Source organism: Mustela putorius, unplaced genomic scaffold, assembly GCF_011764305.1.
Source record: "Mustela putorius furo isolate JIRA1106 unplaced genomic scaffold, ASM1176430v1.1 tig00003863_pilon_pilon_pilon, whole genome shotgun sequence".
Taxonomy (NCBI): Eukaryota; Metazoa; Chordata; class Mammalia; order Carnivora; family Mustelidae; genus Mustela; species Mustela putorius.
In genome coordinates, this window is record NW_025422015.1 from 5,924,100 (window position 1) to 5,948,509 (window position 24,410).

The 24,410-nt window shown below is 46.6% G+C and overlaps 1 protein-coding gene and 1 non-coding gene across 7 annotated transcripts in view; one reads left to right on the forward strand and one right to left on the reverse strand.

Annotated features, from left to right (window-relative positions):
• Nucleotides 1–3,094: 3,094 nt before the first annotated feature.
• Nucleotides 3,095–24,410, reverse strand: part of LOC101693374 (UL16-binding protein 2-like) — a 30,576-nt gene continuing 9,260 nt past the window's right edge. For 3 of the 6 annotated variants that reach the window (XM_045066266.1, XM_045066265.1, XM_045066267.1), the window contains exons 3-5: nucleotides 7,007–7,270; nucleotides 6,497–6,778; nucleotides 3,095–5,851 (exon numbers count right to left, since the gene is read on the reverse strand). In XM_045066266.1, coding sequence (XP_044922201.1) covers nucleotides 5,727–5,851; nucleotides 6,497–6,778; nucleotides 7,007–7,270 — 671 coding nt within the window. In that variant the 3' untranslated portion in view covers nucleotides 3,095–5,726. Of the gene's footprint in view, nucleotides 5,852–6,496; nucleotides 6,779–7,006; nucleotides 7,271–8,363; nucleotides 8,871–24,410 lie in introns of those variants that run through there. The other 3 variants (XR_006602313.1, XM_004752783.3, XM_013056267.2) reach the window with 3 other exon arrangements.
• Nucleotides 15,002–15,134, forward strand: LOC123387889. Its single transcript, XR_006602384.1, has one exon.

Here is a 24,410-nt window from a genome sequence, read left to right on the forward strand (position 1 = left end):
AGAGTGCAAAGGTGGATTATCATGACCGAGAATGAAGGCAATGAAATGTTCCACCTCCCCCATAATCATGATGATCTGGAGGATTCTTCCTTTGTTCTAGGGATCGAAGCTCCCATTGGTTAAGGTGAACAGCAGATGGTGGAAAGAACACTCCCCAGGAGGGACAGTAGATGCAGGAGAGCACATCCTAGGGGCTCCTTGTAGCAACCTCAGCCACTAAAAGACAGATAGGAGCTTGTTCAAGTGGCTGAGGAAATCCTGGGTCAGTCCTACTGTCCCCTAAACCCTCCCCCAGTCACTCCCTGTCTCAAAGACCTGTCCTCACTGATGGCCCAGCATCTCCCCACCTCCACAGCTCCCCAACCCCTGGGTCCAGAACCTGAACACACTCTTCCCTCATTAGCACAACAGAGTCAGCTCCAGGCCCCCGACCAAAAAGTGGGGCTCAAGACTAAAACCAGGGGGGAGTCTGGGTGGCTCAGTCCTTGAGCATCTGCTTTCTCCTCGGGTCATGATCCCAGGGTCCTGAAATTGAGCCCTGCATTGGGCTCCCTGCTCAGTGGGAAGTCTGCTTCTCCCTCTCCCACTCCCCCTGTTTGTGTTCCCTCTTTTGCTGTGCCTCTGTCAAATTAATAAATAAAATCTTTTTTTTTTCAATTTCATTTTTATGTTTAATCAAAGCTTTAAAGATTTGAACAAGGATCTGCCTAATCTCTGGCTGAAAGTACTTCTTTTTTTTTATTATTTAATTTTTTTTTTTCAGCGTAACAGTATTCATTGTTTTTTGCACCACACCCAGTGCTCCACGCAATTTAAAAAAAAAAAAAAAAAGACTAAAACCAGGAATGAATCATCTGTTCCCTTTAATTAGACCTTGACCCAACCTCTGGATCAGAAGCCATAAAGGAGGGGCTGGGAGCCCTACCCAAAGAAAGGGACCTGAATCCTGGTTTCTGGATCATTGGGGAGACTTTTAGACACAAATCTGTCTTCCCTTGCAGCCTATCCTCACCTTGGTGGCTGAACACAAGATCTGAGTGTGACTGTCCTTGTCCTGCCACACCCTTTCTTGGTCCAGTCAGGTGACAGCATCCCATTCCAATAGCAACTCAATGCCCCCTCCCTCCTGAGGGACCTCTGCTCAAGCAGGGACAGTTCATCTGGCTGGGGCTCTGGGCTCTGCAGGAGGCTAGCTGCCAGATGAGAGCACCAGGGCTGAGCCAGGTATCCCAGGTATCCCAGGGGAGCTCTGGCTTTCAGATCTCATCCTGCAGAGTCTCTCCCATGGGCCCTCTGTCTTACCTGCCACCACCCAAGGAGAGTTGTATGTTCTGCCTCCTTGAGGGGGAGCTGTGGGTAGTCCTGGGCTTTGCCCCATCCCAGGAGCACATGGTTTTTATACCAGTGTTAATGGACCTAGGAACTTGGGGAAGCTCAATGATCATCACATTTTTTTTTTTTTAATTTGAGAGAGAGAAGGAGAGAACGATGGGGTAGGGGGGTACAATGGGGTGGGGGGAGCAGGCCGAACCCTGAGCACTGAGCAGGAGGCAGGCAGAGGCCACAAGGGTGGACTTGCTTCTCAGCATCCCGGGATCCTCACCTGAGCAGAAGGCAAATACTTACTGGACTGAGCTACCCCGGTGCCCCAATAATGGCTTCTAATTAAAAAAATCAGATTTTCTCATATTAGTCAGTAAACAAGATACCATATTTAAACAATAATTGACCTGACTTATGTAAATGTGAAGAGGAATTGGCTTCCAATTTTAGGCTAAATTTGATAAGTAAAAGTTTAATGAAAATTTTAAGCAATGTGACATTAAAGATTTGTCATAATAAAAGATGGTGTGTTTTAAGAAATAGGTCTGGCAGGACTTAGTTAACCTTGGAATTATATGAATATATAATAAGTTTCCTTTTGAATTTTCTGGGTAAGATTCAGTTTCCAATCACTGGCTTTTTTCCCCTTCGTATTCTCTGGTTATATAATACAATATTTCAAGATCGCTGGATAGAATTTGAATTTTTAATATATTAAAGTAATAGACATTTGTGGTTTTTTTTTAAGATTTTATTTATTTATTTGACATAGAGAGATTACAAGTAGGCAGAGAGAGAGAGGAGGAAGCATGCTCCCTGCTGAGCAGAGAGCCCGATGTGGGACTCGATCTCAGTACCCTGAGATCATGACCTGAGCCGAAAGCAGCGGCTTAACCCACTGAGCCACCCAGGCGTCCCGTCATTTGTGTTTTTAAAAAAAGAACAAATAGGAGCGCCTGGGTGCCTCAGTGGGTTAAGGTCTCTGCCTTCGGCTTGGGTTTATGATCTCAGGGTCCCGGGATGGAGTGTGTCAGACTCGCTGCTCAGCAGGAAGTCTGCTTCTTTTCCTCCTCTCTGCCTGCCTCTCTGCCTACTTGTAATCTGTCAAATGAATAAATAAAATTTAAAAAAAAAAACAAATATACAGTTCAATAATATTAACTATTGTCACTATGCTGCACATTAATCCCCAGAATTTATGAGTCTCATACCTGCAAGTTTGTACCTTTTACCAGCTTTGTCTATTCCCATTGTCCTTCCAAGTAGAGTTTTCTTGATTATTTGTGAGATTTTTGATCTTTTCATAGGCTTATTTGCCATGTACTGCAGCTTTGGAGAACCATACTTGTTCCAGTGTGTTTGTAGGAGCTCTTTATATATTCTGGATACTCATCCTTTGTCCATGATAAACCAATTTTTTATTATTACTATTTTTTATTATGTTATGTTAGTCACCATATAGTACATCATTAGTTTTTGATGTAGTGTTCCATGATTCACTGTATGCATATAATACCCAGTGCTCCACGTGATACGTGCCCTCCTTAATACCCACCACCAGGCTCACCCATGCCCCCACCCTCCCCCTCTAAAACTCTCAGTTTCTCAGAGTCCACAGTCTCCCCCTCCAATTCCTCCCCCTTCGTTTTTCCCTTCCTTCTCCTAATGTTCTCCATGCTATTCCTTATGCTCCACAAGTAAGTGAAACCATATGATAATTGACTTTCTTTGCTTGACTTATTTCACTCAGCATAATCTCCTCCAGTCCCATCTATGTGATGCAAAAGTTGGGTATTCATCCTTTCTGATGGCTGGGTAATATTCCCTTATTTTTATGGACCACATCTTCTTTATCTATTTGCCTGTTGAAGGGCATCTCAACTTTTAGAAGCAGATCTGTTTCCTTCTTGAAGACTCACTGTGCCTGAAGGAGGTGAGTTGGAGGGGAGGAATCAAAGGAGAGTCACTGCTGGAGAGGTCTGGTCCGGGGAAATCCAAATCTCATTGCTTCATTTCCAGAATTTTTTCTGCACCCAGAGTGTCAGGATCATGTTTGACACTTACAAATGACTACTTGAGAGGTGGTTTCAGAGAGACTGAATGCCATTTATTTCCATTGCGTTATAGTGTAAACTTCTGAAATAATGTAACCTTTAATATTTTATTTAAATACTTACTTAAAGGATAAATTAAAGTTTAAAGGATAAACTATCATAAATATAATCTTGTTCTATTTAAAAGATCTGAGTCTCAAAAGAAAGAAGCCCTGAGATTCTCTGCTTTCACACAGTATTTTTTCAGCAATGAGCGGCTCGTGATATTGACAAGTGTCTGATTTCCAATACCAAAGGAGAACCTGGGAAATAATCTCTTTGTTCAGAATTCTTGTTCAGGCAGTTAGAAGGCCAAGTCCAGGAATCCCAACAGTTAGCACCAGAACATCAGTGTTAAGAAAAAGATCATCGTGACGGAGAATGAAGGCAGGGAAATACTACATCTCCACCATAATCACAATCTCCTGAAGGACTGGAGGATTCCGCTTTTGCCATAGGGATGGAAGGTCCCGTTGGTGGACATGAACAGCAGGTAGAAGGTCACTCACCAGAAGGGAGAGCAGGTGCAGGAGAGCACATCCTCAGGCCCTTCTTTTAGCAACTTCAGCCTCTAAAAGAGAAACAGGAGCTTGTTCCAGTGGCTGAGGAAATCCTTGGTCAGTCCTCCTGGGCTTCTGCCTCCCTAGTTACTTCCTGGCTCAAAGCCCAGCTCACACTGAGGGTTGAGTATCAACCTACACTCCCCCCCCACCGACCCTGGGCCACCCAACCCCTGGGTCCAGCAGCCTGACCAAACTCTTCTCTCATTACCACAAAACAGTCAGCCTCAGGCCCTACTCCTGAACACCTAGGCTCAAGACTAAAGCCACCAATGATTCATCTGTTCCCGTGACATAGATCCTGGCCCCCCTCTGGTGGGAAGGCCTGAGAGAGTAGCTGGGAGCCCTACCCAGAAAGCCATGGTTCCTGGTCCCTGTAGCCTTAGGGAAGGTTACAGGCAAAGATCCATCTTCCCTTGTCCTCAGCCTCTCCTCGTCTTGGTAGCTGAACACAAGGTCTGAGTGTGACTGTCCTTGCCCTGCCACACCCTTTCCTGGTCTGGTCAGGTGACAGCATCCCATTCCAACAGCAATTCAATGCCCCCTCCGGAGGCACTCTTGAGGCACCTCTGCTCAAGGTAGGGGCAGTTTAGCTGGCTGAGGCTCTGGGCTCCATAGGAGGCTAGCTGCCAGGTGAGAGCACCAGGTCTGAGCCAGATATCCCAGGGTACCCTGGATCTCTGGCCTTTGAATCTCATCCTGGAGAGTCTCCCATGGGCCCTCTGTCTTAGCTGCCACCACCCAAGCTGAGTTGTGTGGGAGCAGAACCCTGCAAGCCAGGCTTTGGTTGGGTGGGCAACAGCCTTCCCACCCCTCTTCTTTGGTTCAGCATGGAGATGCAGCATGGAGAGGTCCCCCATTCCTAGGACACATCACGTGCAGCCACCAGCTGCTCTCTCCCAAACCAGAGTGCTATCCGTGCCCGGTGCTCCTACTGTCTGTACACCACCCCCGACTTGGGCACCTCCCCAGGTGAAAAGCTGGTCTGAGTCAGGCCTGATTTTGCTCAATCCTTTTAGCAAAAACCGGATGTAAAGTTTGGGGTTAGGGGAGGGAGAGCCCTGTGCTTTCCCACCAGCCTTAGCGAGGCGCTATCAGAGCTCAAGGCTAAGCTTGCCCACATAACTACTACCAAGCAATGTGAGACTCCTTTTACAGGTCAACTCAACTGGGCCAAGGGACACCCCAGTAGCTAGGAAAACGTTCTTTCTGGGTCTGTCTAGAGAGTGTTTCTGGAAGAGATGAGCATTTGAATCAGTAGACTGAGTTAAAAAGACTGTCCTCATCAAATCCACAAGGGCCTGAATGGAACAAACGGAGGAAAGATGACGTTGCCCTCAGTTTGGCTGGGCCATCCTTCTGCTGCCCTCAGCATTCGTCATTAGCACTATTGGACCTAGTTTTGTTCTTTTTGTTCTTTGGAACAGGACTTACACCGCTGAGGCCCTGATTCTCAGGCGTTCAGGTTTGTGCTGGAACCCCAACACCAGCTTCCCTGTGTCTCCAACTTGCAGACCCCCTAGTCGTGAGCCAATCCCTTGTAATAATTATGTACCTCAACCTTTACATCAGCAGCTCCTGATGAGTCTCTTTCTTGGGAGAAGCTAATATAGTCCAACACATCTGGTCTCATATTCAGGTGAGAAGGTAGAAGCAATAGGACAAGGGCTTGCTATTCACCTTTTTCTGTGCTCACCTCAGGCTATCTGCCTCTCACTTCTGACTCAGTTCTGCCCACAGTACCTGGTACTCATAGGACTATGCCTTGGACGACAAAGAGGATTGAGTGCGTGAGGACCACAAGGAAGACGGAAGCGATCGGCCTGATGGCTGCGCCTTTGAACAGAGCTACATGCAGTGTTGTGGCTGGTGCTCCTGAAATGGAAACACAATAGTGAGAGTCCTGGTCTGGAGCTCCAAACTGGGGGCATAAGTCTTTAGCTGCTGCTGCCCCAGGTAATCCTACAGCCCAGATGTCCTCCTTCCACCATGTTTGTGGCAGCCACTGTGACCAGTCCTGAGAATGAAAGGGAGGACGGTTCATGCAGATCATACAGCTAATGGGGGAAGCAAGGCTTTCCATATAGATAGTCACTCCTGCTGTGACAGAAGAGGAGGGGATATGTATGGATGGTGACAGAGACATTTGTCAGGAGCTGACATTTCACCTGGCATTGAAGGATTTCAAGAAAAAGAGCAGGGGAGATGAAAAAACACCAATGAGGCTCAGAAAAGGGAACAGTAAAAAGTAAATCTCTGGAAACAAAATGAAGCCTTCAGGTTGGGGCCAGCAAGAAATCCACAGTGAGAGGACCAAAGGTATGTGCGGTAGGGAGAGATGCCAGGATGTGAGACGGGAAAGGAAGGATGCTAGGACATACTAGTGGCCCTTGTACTCCTAAGCACAACTCATCATGTATGCATCACTTACACACACACACACACACACACACACAACACTGTGGAGCAAGTGGAGCCCACCACAAGAGAACCAGCAGTCCACCCAGTATTCTGAGTTACCTGTGGTCTCCTGGGTTTCATCCCAGTGCTCCCACACTTGCTGGAGCCAGCTCTGACAGTCTCCGTTGGAGGTCCTCACGAGCAGCATGGTCAGCTCTCTGTCACCATCCAACATGTCCTTAACCTGTTGGCCTCCAGAATGATCCACTGTCCACTTTCTGTTGTTCGGGTCAAAGCGGTAGGTTATCGACTCATTGAAGCGAAACTGCCAGGATGCTCTGGTGTGTCCATCGGCCCCACGCTCACACATGAGCCTCCCCTGCATGGTGAGAGAACCTGTCCCTGCCCCCAGCAGAGAAACAAGTCAGCCTCTGGTCCTGACCAATCCTTTGTCCCACCCACTGTGCACTCCTCAGCTCACTCCCGGCCCTCCTGGTCCTGCTCTGGCCTCCTTGTCTACCCTGGCTGCTGGGCCACATGTGTGGGACCCACTTCGAAGATTTACATGACCACAATAGCTCCCCGGCCCTGACAAAGTGTTCTCCTTCTGCCCTGGGCCTTGAGACTTACCGCTCTTAGTGAAATTCTCTGCTTTGATGTCCAGCAGTTTCTTTCTGAGCTCTTCCACCAGGAGTTTCACAGTTTCCTCCTGTTGCTGCCAAAATGATCTGTCCTTCAGCTTCATCCCCCAAGGACCAATGGGTTTGAACTCCTTGGTCTGACAGTCATAGGAAAGAAATGTTTTGCCATTGATCTGGCCTTGAACCTCACACCATGGTTGTCCAGGCTTGGCCTGAGATGTGATGAAGAAATGGTAGGAAAGCGAGAGAGCATCTGTGAAGGGAAAACACAGGTGGTGGTTGGGGCTGGAAGAAAAGGAAAGCAGGCACCCCTCTGCCATCCAGGTGACAGCACTAGAATTGGGCAAGACAGAGCAAGAACTGTCCCTGCACAGCAGCTCCCCTAGCCTTGGAGGCTGGCGATCTTCCCTTGTTGGGATAGGATCAGGATGTCCCTGCCTGGCAGGAGGCCACATAGCCCCAGATAGGAACCCACGCCTACCATGCCAACCCCTGCCTCAGTCCTCTACCCAGTCCAGGGACACGCCAGCCTGGCCATAGCAAGAGGCCTGCATGTTTGAGGACTGTCAGGATGCAGGCCAGTGCCCCCTAGGAAGATGAAGGGCAGGGGCGGGGCTGCTCCGGAGGAGCTGGGCAGGGTGGGGAACAGGGTGATAGCGACTCCAAAGCCAGACAAGGGAGAGTTCAGGATCATGGGTCGCGGATTCAGCAAGGCCCTGGAGATGGCGCTAATGTGCTCCAAGGCCGGGTGCCGGTAAACTGAAGACAGCCCTGTCCCGCGCTGCACTGACTCGATTATCAAGAGTTTCCCCGAGCAGAGAGGAGAGGAAGGGATTCCCAGGCTCAGAGAAGTGCATAAGTGAGAATGACCTAGAAATAGGAGCCAAACAAACAGAAGAAACTCCGCAAACAAACAAACCAAAAACCGCAAAGAGGTCCACAAAATACATCGATGGGGAGCGCTGGAGCAGCGGGGATGGTGACGCACGGAGAAGTTGCGTCAGTGGCAGAGTCGCGCGGTTGTGTGGGGTCCAGGCCCTGCGCGATCGCCCCGTCCTGCACATAGCCCGGGGCTCTGGGACTGGGTACCCCCTCACAGAGAGGCAGGTGGGGCCTGGGGCCGACCGCAGGCTCCCCACCGCAGCCTCTCCCCACCTACTCCCCCGCTCCGCGCGCCCGGAGCCTGGCAGTCCGTGGTGGCCCAGGTCCACTCTTTTCCGACCCGCAGGGCGACAAAGTCCCGGCGGACTCCGCGGAGCGGGGAAGGAGCCCGTCGCGGGGACCTGAGGGGGGCGGGGCATCGGCGGCCCCAGACGGCGACCAGGGTCCGAGGCCCCGGGACTCACCTCCGCCGCGTGTCGCGCCCACGCCCAACCCCAAGGGCGCCGCCGGGATCGCAGGCAGCAGCAGCAGCAGGAGAAACAGGAGCGGCAAGCGCTCCCTGAACTTGGTGGCGGCCGTGGGTCCCATCGCCGCCCCGAGCCGGGGGGAGTCCCAGGCGAGGCGCCGAGTGGCTTCTGAAGGAACCCGCGGGCCGGGAGGCAGAACGTGCTTGCTGTGGCCGGGCCGGGGCTGCGCGAGAGGGCACCTGTCTCTCATCCGAGCGGGACTGGACCTCTGTCCGGGTGAAACCGCGCAGTGTCGCCCAACTTTCCCTTCTCACACTTGAGGCAGAGGCGAGAGAACTCGAGCAGACGGAGGCCGGAGAGGCAGACGAAGCGGCCGAGGACAGAGCAGAGTCTCCGCTGACGGAACTGCTGAGCGAAGGTGCCCGTCGGAAGCGGCGGCAGATTCAACGGACCTGGGGCTGCTGGAACCGCCTGGGCCCAGATCTCTGGAAGGGGGCGGGGCGAGGTAGGCGCGCCAACCGCGCTCCGGGACCGGCGCTGCCGCTGCCGCTGCCGCTGCCGGGCGGACTGGGAGGGACCAGCGCCAGCCAATCCGGCGAGGAACATTTTTGAGAAGAGAAAACCACAAGACCACTGCGTGTGCTATGACAAGTTCACTGGTTTTCTTTTGCTCAGGTACCACTAGGTTCCCTTCCCTCCACCTTTTATAAGAATCAAATTTGGTGAGATATAATTTACAAGCAATCCTCCCCTTCTTTGTGAAGGCAGGTAGCTTCAAGCCCCTTATCTTTGGAAGTGTAGGAGAAGCATAGGGCTATCTGGCCAGACTCTAACGCACGTTCTCAGGCTCTGGAAGAGGAATGCTATTACTCCAGCTACGCATCCTAAGCAAACCATAAATTCGACAGAGAATCCTGTTTCCAAGCACTACTATCTTCAGGTATGCGGGGGGGGGGTGATTTTTTTTTTTTTCAGTGCCCACACTTTAGCTCTGAACAAAGTGAGTGTTGGAGCTGGAGTACATCACTTTCACTCACGATCATTTTCCTATTGTATGAATTACATAAAATCAGCCACATAATGCTAGACTTGTTATAAGTATGATAGATAATAAAGCAGCCCATCCCCTTTAGTCATTAGAAACACTTAGGTTGTAAACAACAGCACCTGGAGAAACCGAACTCAGCTGACTTAAACAGATATGACCAGATATGTGTAGGGCTCTAACAGTAGCTTGAGGAACTGTTCCATCTTAAATTTTTATTTATTTATTCACAGAGCACTGATTCATCTACTTTTGGTTTCCTTTAACAGAGGAGCTCAAGATAGCATGTCCTATGTCAATCTGGAAAATTTACTATGAGAAGTCACGTGTTTCTAAAAGTTATGAAAAGCATTTATAAATCTGCCAATCCCCTAGGAATGCAAGGATAAGAGACAGTCCCCTACTGTTTACCTCTCAATTTTCGCCAGAAATTTAGGTTTTTAAGGATTGAGAATTCTCATATAGAAGCGTAGTGAATAATTGTTTATAGTTTAAAATACATTTAAATAATATAAACCATGTGAATTGTAGTAATACATTGCCTGTTGAGGCAAAATCACTAATTTTGTTTTCTTTTTCCTAGTTTTTTAAATTTAGATTCAATTGGATGACATAGAATGTATTCCTAGTTTCTGAGGCAGAGGTCAGCTATTCATGTCTCACACATCACGTAGCCCCTCCCCCACAGTATCCACCACCTAGTATGTCCATCCCGCTCCCCCACCCCCACCAGTAACCTACAGGTTCTTTTCTGTGATTAAGAGTCTCTTATGGTTTGTCTCCCTCTCGGTTTCATCTTCTTTGATTTTTCCCTCCCTTCTCCCGTGATCCTCTGTTTTGTTTCTTAAGTTCCACATATGAGTAAGACCATATGATACTTGTCTTCGCTGACTGACTTGCTTCGCTTAGCAGAATACCCTCTAGTTGGAATGCTTGTTGTTGCAAATGTCAAGATTTCATTTTTCTGATGGCTGAGTATATTACCACATCTTCATTATCCATTCATCTGTCGATGGACATCTGGGCTCTTTCCACAGTTTGGCTATTGTGGACATTGCTGCCATAAACACTGGGGTTCATTCGCCCCTTTGGTTCACTACATTTGTATCTTTAGGGTGAATACCCAGTAGTGTGATTGCTGGGTCGTAGGGTAGCTCTATTTTCAACTTTTTGAGGAACCTCCATGCTGTTTTCCAGTGCGGTTGCAATAACTTGTATTCCCACTAACAGTGTGTGTGGGAGGGTTCCCCTTTCTCCCCATCCTCACCAGCATCTGTCCTTTCCTGACTTGTTAATTTTAGGCATTCTGACTGGTGTGAGGTGTTATCTCATGGTGATTTTGATTTGTATATCCTTAATGCCGAGTGAGGTTGAGCATTTTTGCATGTGTCTATTGGCCATATGGATGTCTTCTCTGGAGACATGTCTGTTCATGTCTTCTGCTCCTTTCTTGATTGGATGGTTTGTTCTTGGCTGTTGAGTCTGAGAAGTTTTTTTTATAGATTTTGGATACTAGCCCCTTTTCTGTCATTTGCAAAATCTTCTCCCATTCTGTAGTGGTCTTGTGGTTTTGTTGACTGATCTTTTGCTATCCAAAAGCTTTTTATTGGGGTGCCTGGGTGGCTTAGTTAGTTAAGTGTCTGCCTTCTGCTCAGGTAATAATCCAAGGGTCCTGGGATGGAGGTCTGCATAGGACTCCCTGCTCGGCAGGAAGTCTGCCCTTCCCTCTCCCTCTGCCCCTCCACCCTGCTCATGCTCTCTCTCTCTCTGACATAAATAAATAAAATCTTTAAAACAACAACAACAAGACCTAGAGGTTTTTTTCTTGATGACGCCCCAGTAGATCATATTTGCCTTTGTTTCCCTTGCCTTTGGAGACATGTCTTACAAGAAGGTGCTGTGGACGTGCTCATAGAGGTAGCTGCCTATGTTCTCCTCTAGGATTTTGATGGATTCCTGTCTCACATTTAGGTCTTTCATCCATTTTGAGTCTGTTTGGGGGTAGGGTGTTAGAAAACGGCCCAGTTTCATTCCTCTGCATGTCGCTGTCCAATATTCCCAGAACCATTTGTTGAAGAGACTGCCTTTATTTTTTTTTTCTTTCTTTCTTTTTTTTTTTTTTTTTGCCATAGGATATTCTTTCTGCTTTGTCAAGGACGAGTTGACCATAGAGTCAAGGGGCCATTTCTAGCCTCTCCATTCTGTTCCATTGATCTGTGTGTCTGTTTGGGGGCAGTACCATACTCTGTTGAGGATTATAGCTTTGTCATAGAGGTTGAAGTCCAGAATATTGTGATGCCACCAGCTTTGATTTTCTTTGCCAACATTCCTTTGGCTGTTTGGAGTCTTTCCTGGGTTCCATACATATTTTAGGATTACTTCTTCCAGCTCTCTGAAAAAAGCTGATCGTATTTTCATAGGGACTGCTTTGAATGTGTAGATGACTCTAGGTAGCATAGACACTTAACAATATTTGTTCTTGCAACCCATGAGCATGCAACGTTTTTCCATTTCTTTGCGTCTTCCTCAGTTTCTCTCGTGCGTGTTCTATAGTTTTCTATAGTTCTATAGTTTGCTTCTTTGGTTAGGCTTATTCCTATGTATCTTAGGGTTTTATGTGCAATTGTAAACAAGATCAACTTTTTGATTTCTCCTTCTTTGGTCTCATTATTAGTGTACAGAAATGCAACGGATTTCTATGCCTTGATTTTATATCCTGCTGGTTTGCTGAGTTCCTGTATGAGTGCTATCAATTTTGGGGTGGAGTCTTTTGGGCTTTCCATACAGAGTATCATGTCATCTGTGAAGAGTAAGAGTTTGACTTGTTCTTTGTTGAGTCAGACGCCTTTTCTTTCCTTTGGTTGTCAGTTGCTGAGGTGAGGCATTCTAGTTCTCTGTTGAACAACAGTGGTGAGAGTGGATATCCCTGCCTTGTTCTTGACCTTAGGGGAAAAGCTCAGTTTTTGCCCATTGATATGATATTCACTGTGGCCTTTCCATATGGCTCTTGTGGTATTGAGGTATGTTCCCGCTATCCCTACACTGTGAAGAGTTTTCATCAAGAAAGGATGCTGTACCCTGTGAAATGCTTTTTTTGTATCTACTGAGAGGATTATATGGTTCTTGTCCTTTCTTTTTGAGGTAGTTTATACATTGATTGGTGTGTGCATGTTGGACCACCCCTGTATCCCAGGAGTAACAACCACTTGGTCATGGTGAATAATCCTTCTAATGTGCTATTGGATCCTATTGGCTAATAACTGTCACACTGATGTCCTCCCAGTTTTCATGATGACCCCTAATCCTAAAATTTAGGATATATTTTCCTCACATGAGGATATTCCCCTGGATCACCACAGGATCATCTCTTAGAAGGTCACATGGTACCTGAGGGCCTCCTCGTCCTCAGACTCTGCTTCAAGTTGTTCCAGCAATGCCCTATAAGGTCAAAGAGATTGATGGACTTGGGCATTTTCCATTTCCTGGATGGGCTGAAGATGAGGGTTAGAGTGTTTGATTTGCCTTTTTCGTTGGTTTAATTTTTAAATGTTGGTGGAGAGATTTAGTTGTAGGAGTCTACCGGGACTGTATGTTGTCTAGAAGTTCTCAATATATATGGAAGAGCTTTGTTCAGCTGGTGTTTTGACCGAACTTTGTGTTGTTATTTTTTTTTTACAGGGTTCAGATTATTTAGTCTTAAGAAGAAACAGAAATCTGGGACGCCTGGGTGGCTCAGTTGGTTGAGCAGCTGCCTTCGGCTCAAGTCATGATCCCTGGGATCAAGTCCCGCGTTGGGCTCCTTGCTCAGCAAGGAGCCTGCATCTCCCTCTGCCTCTGCCTGCCATTCTGTCTGCCTGTGCTCGCTCTCCCCCCCGCCCTCTGATAAATAAATAAATAAATAAAAATCTTTAAAAAAAAAAAAAAAAGAAGAAGAAGGAGAAGAAGAAGAAACAGAAATCTCCTAACACATTGTATATATTGTACCTCAGTTGGATATCATATGGCTAATTTTTTGCTATGCCACATAGCACTGCAGTAAAAAACATCCTACATCTCAATTGCTTTTCGGTCCTCATGTGTTTCTAGGCTTGAATTAAGACTGCGATTGCCATGAAGTAGGGTGAATACACCAACCACTGTCTGGATAGAGGAAAATATAGGACGAGTGAGTGATGTCATTATACTCCTACCAACCCATAAGAGAATCCTTCTTATTCCATTTCCTGTCCACCACTTGCTATAGCTCTCTTTAACATTTTGTCAGTGTGAGGCATGCCCGTGGTTCTTCGTGTTATCTTGACTACTTGGGATGTGTTCAGTGACTTCATAGGCTGATTTACTGTCTGTGACTTGCTCTAAGCATTTTCACAGATCTTAGGAGAGCCAGACTTACACATATTTATTTGCAGGAGCGCTTTATGTTCTGGATACTGATCCTTTGCTCATGAGGGACTAAATCACCTTTTACTTTTCTTTTTTTTTTTTTTAAGATTTTTATTTATTTATTTGATAGACAGAGAGAGATCACAAGTAGGCAGAGAGGCAGGCAGAGGGAGGGGGAAGCAGGCTCCCCGCTGAGCAGAGAGCCCAATGTGGGGCTCCATCCCAGGACCCTGAGATCATGACCTGAGCCGAAGGCAGAGGCCTAAACCACTGAGCCACCCAGGTGCCCCCTAAATCACCTTTTAGAAGCAGATCTGTTTCTGCTGTGAAGACTCACCATGCTCTGAAGGACGTGAGTCAGTGGGGAGAGATGACAGGGGAGACAGGGCTGTGGTGGGGGATCCGGGAAACTCAGAAAGATTCTCGACTGCTTCATTCCCAGAACATTTGTTTGCATCTGGCCTGTCAGGATCGTGTCTGAGACTGACAGATGGCTGCTTGAAAGTGGATTTCTGAGCGATCCTTCAATTCTCTATCTCCCCAACAGATCTAGCAGATTCACCGCTTTTATTCACCCCACACGGTGGAGGAAGAACAAAATTCCATGAGTTCTCTTGGGATGTAGAACAAAGCCCAGGGGCACCTGTGTGGTTCAGCCAGTTAAGTGTCTGCCTTCAGCTGAGGTCATGATCCCAGGGTCCTAGAATCAATCCTCCTGCTGGGCTCGCAGCTCAGAGGGGACCCCACTTGTCCAACTCCCTCTGCCCCTCTCCCCTACACACGCTTTCTCTCTCCCCTGCCCCCCTTTCTCTCTCAAATAAATAAAAATCTTTTTACTACTAAAAAAAAATTAAGAATTCCAGGGGTGTCGAGAGCAGCTTAGTCAGTTAAGCATCTGCCTTTACCTCAGGTCAGGTTCCCAGGGTTCTGGAATGGAGCCCCACAACCAGCTTCCTGCTCAGCGGGGAGTCTGCTCTTCCTTCTCCCTCTGTCCCTCCCCCAGCTTGTGCTCACTCCCTCTCCCCCTCTCTCTCCCTCTCAAATAAATAATATCTTGGAAAAAACAGAAAAAAATAATTAAAAAATTCCAAATTAACTATATATTTTTATAGTAGAGATAATATTTATTTAAATGTATGTACCTGGGCATAATTTACTGAGGAAAATAATCACACATACGTCATTCTGTTTAAAAGTCCATGAGCAGGGCCTCTCTCCCACGGGGCTGTGTGAGGGGTCCCTTTTCTCCTCAGCCAGGGCCAGAGGCCAAGATCAGCCCTGAAGGAGCATTGTCGGGGCTGCCGCGAGCTCGCAGCCTTGTTTTCCGGCCTCAGACACCGTGGCTGCCAGGAGCCCGTGCGTGGTCTGTCCCAGGCGTGCTAACTCCACGGCCACGTGAGGGGCTCAAATGGCCGCACCGGGGACCGGGCCTCTGGCTCTCCTTGGATGGTACCAGGCTCTCGGGAGCTGACCCGGGCCTGTGTTGCCCCCAAAGTAGTGGCGCTCCTCCGTGCCTGCCCCATGGGCAGCGCCTGACCAGTAAACACACCGAAGCAGGATCCCGTACAGGATGGCCAGGCGCGGGTTGGTGAGGAAGAGCCGCCAGTGGGTGCTGGAGAAGAAGGCACGCCGCAGGCGGCAGGGCAGGGAGGTCAGACCGGACACCCTGTACGCCGGCCGCAGGCGCAAGCCCCGCTTCTGAGCGGCGAGCGGGGCGTGTTGGGACAGCCCGGCTGTGCCCCATTGTCGCGTGCCTTGTCCCACGCCTTGTTGCACGCCAGGACTTCTCTCTGTTGAAGTGCCTACTTCGTCAGCTGACAAGATACTGTTTGAGGAAAGTTCTCAAGTTCTAACCATTGTTGTTCACTAACAAAAGTTCTTGTTCTAAAAGCAATAAACCACTTTGCGTGGAAAAAATAAATAAATAAAAAATAAAAAATAAAAAAAAGTCCATGAGCTTCCTTCTCAGTACATAGAACAAATTCCCTGAGGTTCTCTAACTTCAAACAATATCTTCTTGGTGATATTGTCTGCAAGGACATGGTTATCTTACAGAGAAAAATCCAATAGTGCACAACCAAAGGGCAAGATGGAAAAAGTTCTCTTCATTGAGAGTCCCAGTCAAGTACTTAAACACTTCAGTGCAAGAGTTCTATCACTTAGCACCGACAGAAAATGGCATAGAATATACCAGTGGAAAGTGCTCAACAGATGAGCCACCAATGCAAGAAGGGGTATGAGAGGTTCGTACCCCCAGGGGCACTAAGTCTGAGCATGACTTGGGGGTTTCTCAGGTTTCAAAACTACTACCCTTGCTCTCCTGGCATGAGTCACCGCCCCCACTGCCTTCAACCAGCCCAAGTGTAATGGACTCCCCTGCACTCTTGGGCAGTGGATTACCCCAACCCTCCTTTCCGTTGGAGGCCAGGCACTCCTTCACCAGCAGCTCCCAGCTCAGGGTGCACAGCTCTGATGTTCTCTGGCCAGAGGCCTCCCTCACTCTCTATCCCTGGTGAGAATTCCTTGTGATGAGAAGCTGAGGCCTCCTGCCAACAGCCATAGGAGGGATCCAGCTTAGAAGCACTGATGCCTGATATCCCCACCTGTATGCCTGATATCCCCACCTGTACCCCAGTCAAACCCTCTGATGAGAGCAACCTCAGTTAACATTTGACTGCAACCTCATGGGGGACTCTGAGCCAGAACCTGCCAATACTCTTGCTCCTGAATTCCTGACCCACAGAAACTATGGGAGGTAACAAATGGTTATTGGTGTTCTAAGCCATTAACTTTTGGGGAAATAAGCAACAACAGATATAAAGAAATAATATAATATAATATAATATAATATATGTAATTATTATTATATAATAAATATATAATATTATATTATATAAATAAAGAAATAATTTTTCCATGTACCCTGAACCAGTAGGATAATATAGGTGATCAACAGAGAGTGCCTTCAATAGGAAACAGCTGGCAATGACCAGGGTCCCAGCTAAGAGACAGCTAGCTCCCAGGGCTCCAGGAGAGAAGGAGAAAGTAAAAATATGTCTGCTCATTGTTTTTATTATTACTGAGCTGAGCTGTACTCTCTGGTCTTCACATCATCCTCGGGTCTTCAGGAGAAAAACCTGCATTTGTTGAGGGACCTAGGGAAACTCCACTTGAGGCTAGGTTTTCTCCAGTCTGTGCACACCTCAGACCTTCCCCACTTTCAGAGTTAGAGAATGCCACGATTCACAACTTCAATGCACTTCAATGTCACAATTCACAGATTTTTGTACTTGGAAGTGGAACAAACTGTGCAGGTAGCTTTGCAAAGGGGAAGTCGGTGGACACTGGGAGCACATTGACATATGGCTCAGGGAAAGCCTGCAGAGCTTTAAAGAAACTGTCACGGGAGCCTCATCACATCTAAGGAAGCTGCCAGTAGGGAAGCCAAGGAAAAGTGAAATACCAGGCTCTTCTCTCCCCTTCAGAGCCAAGGTTGTCCAAGACAGGAAATATCTGAGGAAAGAGCAGGAGCTCTTTTATACCTAGTTAGTTATAAATCAAGAGGAGACTCAGTGAGGAAGGGCGGGGCGAGGTTGCTCTGGAGAACAGAGACGTCGTTAGGGCCATGGATTGTAGGCCTGAGAGACATCCAGTGAAGGCTTTTGCTAATTCCCTAACACCAAGGAGAGGCTATCCTCAGCGCATGCTATGTCCAAAGTAATACAATACATCAATTCCTTAAACATTCACAGAACATCTAGAATGCTTAAGATCTTCTAAAGAGCCAAAGCAACAAGAATGTTCCGTGTTCTCTGAGGAAGAGAACTAAGAGAGCTAATCAACCCAGGATGTGAGCCAGCCAGATGTACATGCACCTAGAATACCGAATGGTATTCGTAGAGCAGCCAGAACTCTTGGAACATAGAAGAGATTAAATTAATTCCATTAGAAATGGTTGGGAAAACTCAGGTGACATTATCTGAGCCCTACAGGAATTTTACCACTTGTTCAGATAGAAAAAATAATCTAGACAAAGGGATGAGCTGGAGTCAGTACAAAGATGAGTATGAGGGCAGGAATCAGCAAGTAGGCCACACTGGAAGGCCTGAGTATACAGTGCAAGTGTGTTGATGTGTTGTCCTCCACCAGCTTACCCTTCCCCTTCTTTGTGGGGCACAGACATCTGGCCTTGCTCCACACAACTTCCCTCCCATAATTTCAGAAGCCAACAAGAGGGGATTACATCTATACAGAAACACTGGGAAGATCAAATTAGAATGATTTCAGTGAACTTTGAAAGCAATAGACTAGCATTAGCTAATATTTTATTAGGATGAATATGTTGTAGTTAATTGTTGATATTAATGATTCATTATAACCCAGTTTTCATAAGATTCACTGATTCCTTTTGGTCTTATTCAAAGGCAGACAAGAACTTTATCTATGGACATGCATGCTGAAGCATTTGGTACCAACTTTTTAATGTTTTCCACTTTGAGATGCATCAAAAATAGGATACTTTGATGAAAGAAGGGAAGAATGACCAGGTAGATAATCTGTGATAAAGCTTTTATAGTGCAATGTTAACTGTAGCATCTTAGAGGAGCAGTATACTGGTGTTCACTGTAAAATTCTATCAATTTCTCTGTATGTTTACAAATTATCTTACAAATGTTGGGAGGAAACATACTCCTAAAATTATTTTGGCACCAACACAATATAATTCCCTGAGAGCTCTGAAGGGACGAGGTAATTTCTGCTAAATAAAGCACAAATACTCATAATAAACAGGGTAGCTTTTAGGAGGAAAGTATGCAGAAACTTATCATGGATGTTAATATGAAAGAGAATCCATCTGCATCTATACCGCAACTGTCAAAAGCAAAAATTGCATGAGACAACATTGAGCAGGCAAAGAAGACTTTACTGAAGGCTGTTGTAATAGGGGAGAGAGGCCAGAACTCACCCTGAAGTCCCACTCCACTAAAACAAGGAGCAGAGGGTGTTCAAGAGGTGGGGAAGTTAGAGGGTAAGTCCTGAAGCTGAGCAACAGGATGTGCTGAGCACATGGAGTTATTTCCTGAGCTTTTAAATGCTATTCTCTGTAATTAGACCATCTGTGTTTGCTAAGTGGCTCCCATCAAAGTCAGTCTCTGTTATGGAATCCACTGTCCCCCCACCCAAAAGTAATAGTTGAAGCCCTACCCGTCCCCCTCCAGGGTAACTGTTTTTGGAGACGGGGGCCTTTAAGGGGATAATTAAGGATGAATGAGCTCCTAACAGTGGGGTCCTGATTCAACTGGATGGGTGCCTTCTGAGAAGGGTAAGGGACATCAGAAGTGAGTGCATACAGAGGAGAGGCCACGTGAGGACAGAGCAGGAAGGCTGCCACATGGGAGTCCAAGAGAGATGTCTCAGGGGAACCAAGCTGCCCACAACTTGACCACAGACTTCCATTCTCTAGAACTGGGAGAAAATGTTTGGTCATTGCAGAGATGAGCATTTTCCCGTTCTTTAAAGTGGTTTTTGAGACAAACAATGGTATTCTAGCCTGGTGGTGTTAGCTATGTCATATAGATTGACTCTGTCTAGGAAGATTTGATTTGATAATGCAAAGAGCCTACTTAGATGTATGTAATTTTTAGTTTCCATAAATGAGGGTTATCAATTTCTTAGAATTTCTATGCACAGACCAATGAAAATGTAGTTTCTAAGTGGTTACAAACACACACAGGTAGCCAGCCTTGGCATACAGCGTAGACATGTTGACATGACTGAATAAAGTTGATTTAAACATAGTATTATTTCTTCTTAAGATTGAGTCTAAGATAGAGAGCTAGTTTCAAATAATCTTCAGATAAAAATTTGCATTATCATTATTGAATTAACAACTTATTGTTTCTTTTAGCCTCCCTTTTTGTTTTCAAGTAGTTCTGATATATTAACTAATTCTACTAGACTTGGCCCTACACAGTGGCAATGTAGACCTCAAGTACTTGATGGTTTCAGTTCAAAAAGGTGAAGGTGGCCTCAGGAGTGGCCTGATCCCAAAACTTGCACAGCACCCTTGCTGCTTGTGTGCAAACATTAGGAGAAAACACCAAATGTATCACTTCTGTCCAACTCTGCTAAATGGGCCTGGACTCATGTGTATCCAGCCAGAAAGGGGAGCCACAGAAATACACAAACACCAAGGCTGCTTGTCCTCCAACTGAAAGGGCACTAATAAATTTGCAGATACTCCTGTTAGATCTAAATTCTGTTTAGATGCCCACTAGATTCAGGAATCTATCATTTGCAGTGCTTGTATTAGTTTAGAATACGGGATTTTAAGATCATCCAACACTGTACTAAAACATTTCAATAAAATCATGCTACTTCTTTCAAAAAAAAAAAAGGAAGAAAGAAAATATTTCTGTTGCTTAAGCCCCCCAGCTGATGGTCTTCTAGTCAAAGATAGGGTCCTTCCCTCCTGCAGAGACAGGGAAGTAAGGACCCTATCTCCTTGATGTTCGTATTTTAAAGAGATTGTTCCCAGGGCCTTGAGAAAGATAGTCATGGGCTATAAAGCTGGTAAGAGGAGAAAGAATTTACAATTACACATTTTTTAAAATGTGTTCTAGAGGCTCCTGGGTGGTTCAGTCTTGGTTAAGCTAAGCATCTGACTCCTGATAGCAGCTCAGGTCTTGATCTCAGGGTCATGAGTTCAAGCCCTGTATCAGACTCCACACTGGACATAGGGCCTACTTAAAAGATAAAAAGAAAAAATAAAAATAAATAAAATGTTCTAAGAAAAGGGAGATCAGGAACCTGGAGCCAGTAAGGAGATTATTTAAGTTTAGTCCAGCTGGGGCCTAGAACATTAAGGCCATCTGGGTCATGGCCACCATTGGACTGAGAGCGTAAAAAACCAAAAATGAGGGCGCCTGGGTGGCTCAGTGGGTTAAGCCGCTGCCTTCGGCTCAGGTCATGATCTCAGGGTCCTGGGATCGAGCCCCACATCAGACTCTCTGCTCAGCAGGGAACCTGCTTCCTCCTCTCTCTCTGCCTGCCTGTGATCTCTCTTTGTCAAATAAATAAATAAAATCTTTAAAAAAAAAAAAACCGAAAATGACAAACTCACAGCCACACGCATAAGGAGATGGAAGTTTTGTTTGTTTTTGTTTGTTTGTTTGTTTTTAAAGGAAGTAGAAGTTTTGCTCAGCTCTGGTAAAAGGAAGCCAAGTGAGTTAGTCCCAAGTCAGTCTCCAGAATGTCAATAAATAGATACCAAGACTAACAAAATTGATGATGATGGTGGTGATAAAAGTTGAGTTTATGTGTGTGACATTTGCATGTTAAACATGTGGGTAGAGGAGCCCCTGGGTGGCTCTGTCCATTAAGTGTCTGACTCGTGGTTTTGGCTCAGGTCCTGATCTCAGGGCTGTGGAATGGAGCCCCCTGAGTCAGATTCTGTGCTCACTAGGGAGTCTGCTTCTCTCCCTCTCCCTCTGCCCCTCCCCCTACTCACTCTGGCAAGCATGTGTGCTCTCTTTCTAAAATAAATGAATAAATCTTTTTTGTTAATGTGGGTCAAAATTTATTCTCTATGTGAATATCTTGTTCCCCAAAACCTTTGAGCCCATGATTTTAGCATCTGTTGATGATGTTGGACCGATACCCTTTTCATTAAGACCAGAAAAGGGACAATTACTGAATATACATGTATTTAATAAATATCTACTAGGCAGTGTGGCAGGGCTGAGGACAGGGAACTGGGTAGGCAGGGAAAACTGGCAACCCTTGTTGACCTAATCTCTTCATTCAGTGTGGCCCCAGGCTCTGCGCCATGTGCAGTTCCTCATCTGAACCACAGGCCACAGGAACCGACCTCAGTATTTCGTCCCTGCTGACAGAGGACACAGAGCAGGAACCTGATTAAATGCATAGCTGAGCAGTTATTCATGGCATAGAATGGATTCATGACATAGAATGGATTCATTTCTAAAATAAATGAATAATCTTTTTTTTAAATGTGGGTTGAAATTTATTCTCTATGTGAATATCCTGTTCCCCAAAAACCTTTCAACCCACAATTTTAACATCTATTGATGATGGTGGACTGATACCCCTTTCATTAAGGCCAGAAAAGGGACAATTACTGAATATACATGTATTTAATAATACCTACCATGCAGTGTGGTAGGGCTGAGGACAGGGAACTGGGTAGGCCAGGAAAAGTGATGGTCCTCGCTGGCCCTGTAAACTCCTCATTCATTGTGGCCCCAGGCTCTGTGCCATGTGCAGTTCATCTGAAACACAGGTCACAGGAACCCACCTCAGTGAGTATTTCGTCCCCGCTCCCAGAGGACACAGAGCAGGAACCTGATTAAATGCATAGCTGAGCAGTTATTCATGACATAGAATAGATTCATGAAATAGAATGTATTCATAATATACCAGGGTTTTCTCCAATGAACTAGAATTGATGAACTAGATTGATGTATCTGATTGATGATCAGATAGAAAGGGAATCAGTCTCCTTAAGAAAGTATTTTCCAAGTGCTGAGTGCAGACCATAGGATATTCTATGCAACTGTTAAAAAAAAGAAGAAGAAGAAGAAAAAGAAGAAGAGGTAGACGTGTGTGTGTGACAGGAAAGGAAATCCATGATTCACCAGTGAGTGAACGGAAGTACTGAAGAGCAGGACAGCCCTCTATGCAATTACTGAAATGGAAAGCCAAGTTTGGTGGGTTAAATGACAAATTGGGAAAAGAGTTTGCCCTTGGAGAGTGAAAGTAAAAAGAACAATGGCTGAGCAAGGATGAACGTTGTGTTCCTGCTGACTTTTCAATCTGCATTTGCTTCCTTGGCAGTTGAGAACCTGCAGAGAAAGTCTCAGGGGCCTTGGATCCTGGAGGCCAACGAACAACCCTGGAGTCCCAAACTGCCCAGAAACATTTCAACGGGTTGCCTGTGACCGCTCCAGGGGGAGGGCCTTTGCCATCTGAAACCGTTAAATTCCCAGTCCCTGGCATCACCACGGAAGTCCACACAAGCTACATTACGCCAATACATGACGGGGGTGAGTCCCGAGCCCAGAATCCCCTCTTTCCCTCCTGTTTCTGCTGCTGGGGGTCCCATCTCCCAAAGAGGAGCAATCTCGAAGGTCAGGAAGAGGGAATGGCTTCAGGCCTGGTGTCACACAATCCCTCCCTCTGACCCCTAGGTGATAATATGTTTTTGGTTTTTTTTTTTTTTTTTAGTAGGCCCCTAACAAAGGGCTGGAGCTTACAACTCTGAGATCAAAACCAGGCTGACACCGACAGTCAGATGCTTAACCCACTGAGCCACCCAGTGTCCCTGGATAACATCCTGGCTATTACCCCGGCTTGCAAACATGGCTGTGGGATGGTTCTTGGAAGGCACAGTGTCTTCTCTCTCACTGAACTCATCATCGTCCTGCCATGCTGTGTCCCCACGGTCTTGCTGGGAACATTTCTGTCTTAGTGAAGGAAGACAGGCAGGTCCTTTTCATCCTTTTCTAAATCTTGGAAACCAGATGCATAGGGCTTTGCCTCTTTCTTTGTTCAGGTGTGTCTGTCTGTCTGTCTGTCTTCCACATGTGTTTTAGTGGGGCTTGTGGATTCCCAGGTCAGTGCCCACAGAAGCTGTTCCCCCTCAGGTCCTGGAGAGCCTAGCCTCTCTCTGTTTTTGACTCTTATCACCCTAAAGTGGCAATCCTCCCTCGCACTGCTCCCCTCACTCTCTGGACATTCTGGAAAGCAGAGCCCCGATTTAGGACTCCTCCTTCAAATCTTCCCACTCTTCACCCTTCCTGTTGCTAAGTCCTGCCTTCTTCACAGAAGGCCTCTGACCAGGCCATGCCCTGTATTCATGGATCACATGCCCCGAAGCTTTGCCTGTTCCCTTTCTGCTAACCATCCTGTGGGTCTGGCTAGACTGTCAGGTCCTAGAGGGCAGAAACTGTCTTGTACTCTTTCAGCTCGCCCTCTACCCCGCCCCATGCTCTGCTCACAGTAGCTGCCCCCAAAACGCTTGTCAAATGAGCACATCCGGCAGCAGGGGACACAGTGGTCTGGAGAATCTGCCATTGTCCCAGACCTCAGACAGGTGGAGGGGATCAGGTTGAGGATCAGGAGCTGAGGATGGAGGGATGGAGAACAGACGCTCCTCCCTTTGGCAGCCCAACCCTTTGGAGGTTTCCTTGTGGGGTCACAGAGCCTGGGGGACTTAAAAGGATCTTTTCTCCCCATCCGACCCCTCCGTGTTTCCCTCAGTGGTGCTCACTCCCTTTGCTTCAATCCCACGCTCATGACTCGGTCCAGATCTGGACAGCCTGGTTTCATTTTTATGCTCTGCCTTCTTACTTTTCTCCTTGTCCTTAATGTGTTGAAGAAACAAGATGGTCCTATAAAATTTTCATATCTTAGACTTGGCTGGTTGCATCCCTGTGCCTGTTTCTATGGTTCTGCTGACAATATTTTCTATAAACCAGCTGTTAGATCCAGAGACTTGATTAGCTTTCAATTTGATTTTGGTTTTGCAAAGTTACTTCTTATTTGGTGTTGTAAATCCATATCCTATTATAATACATCAAAAAATCGGGCTGGAC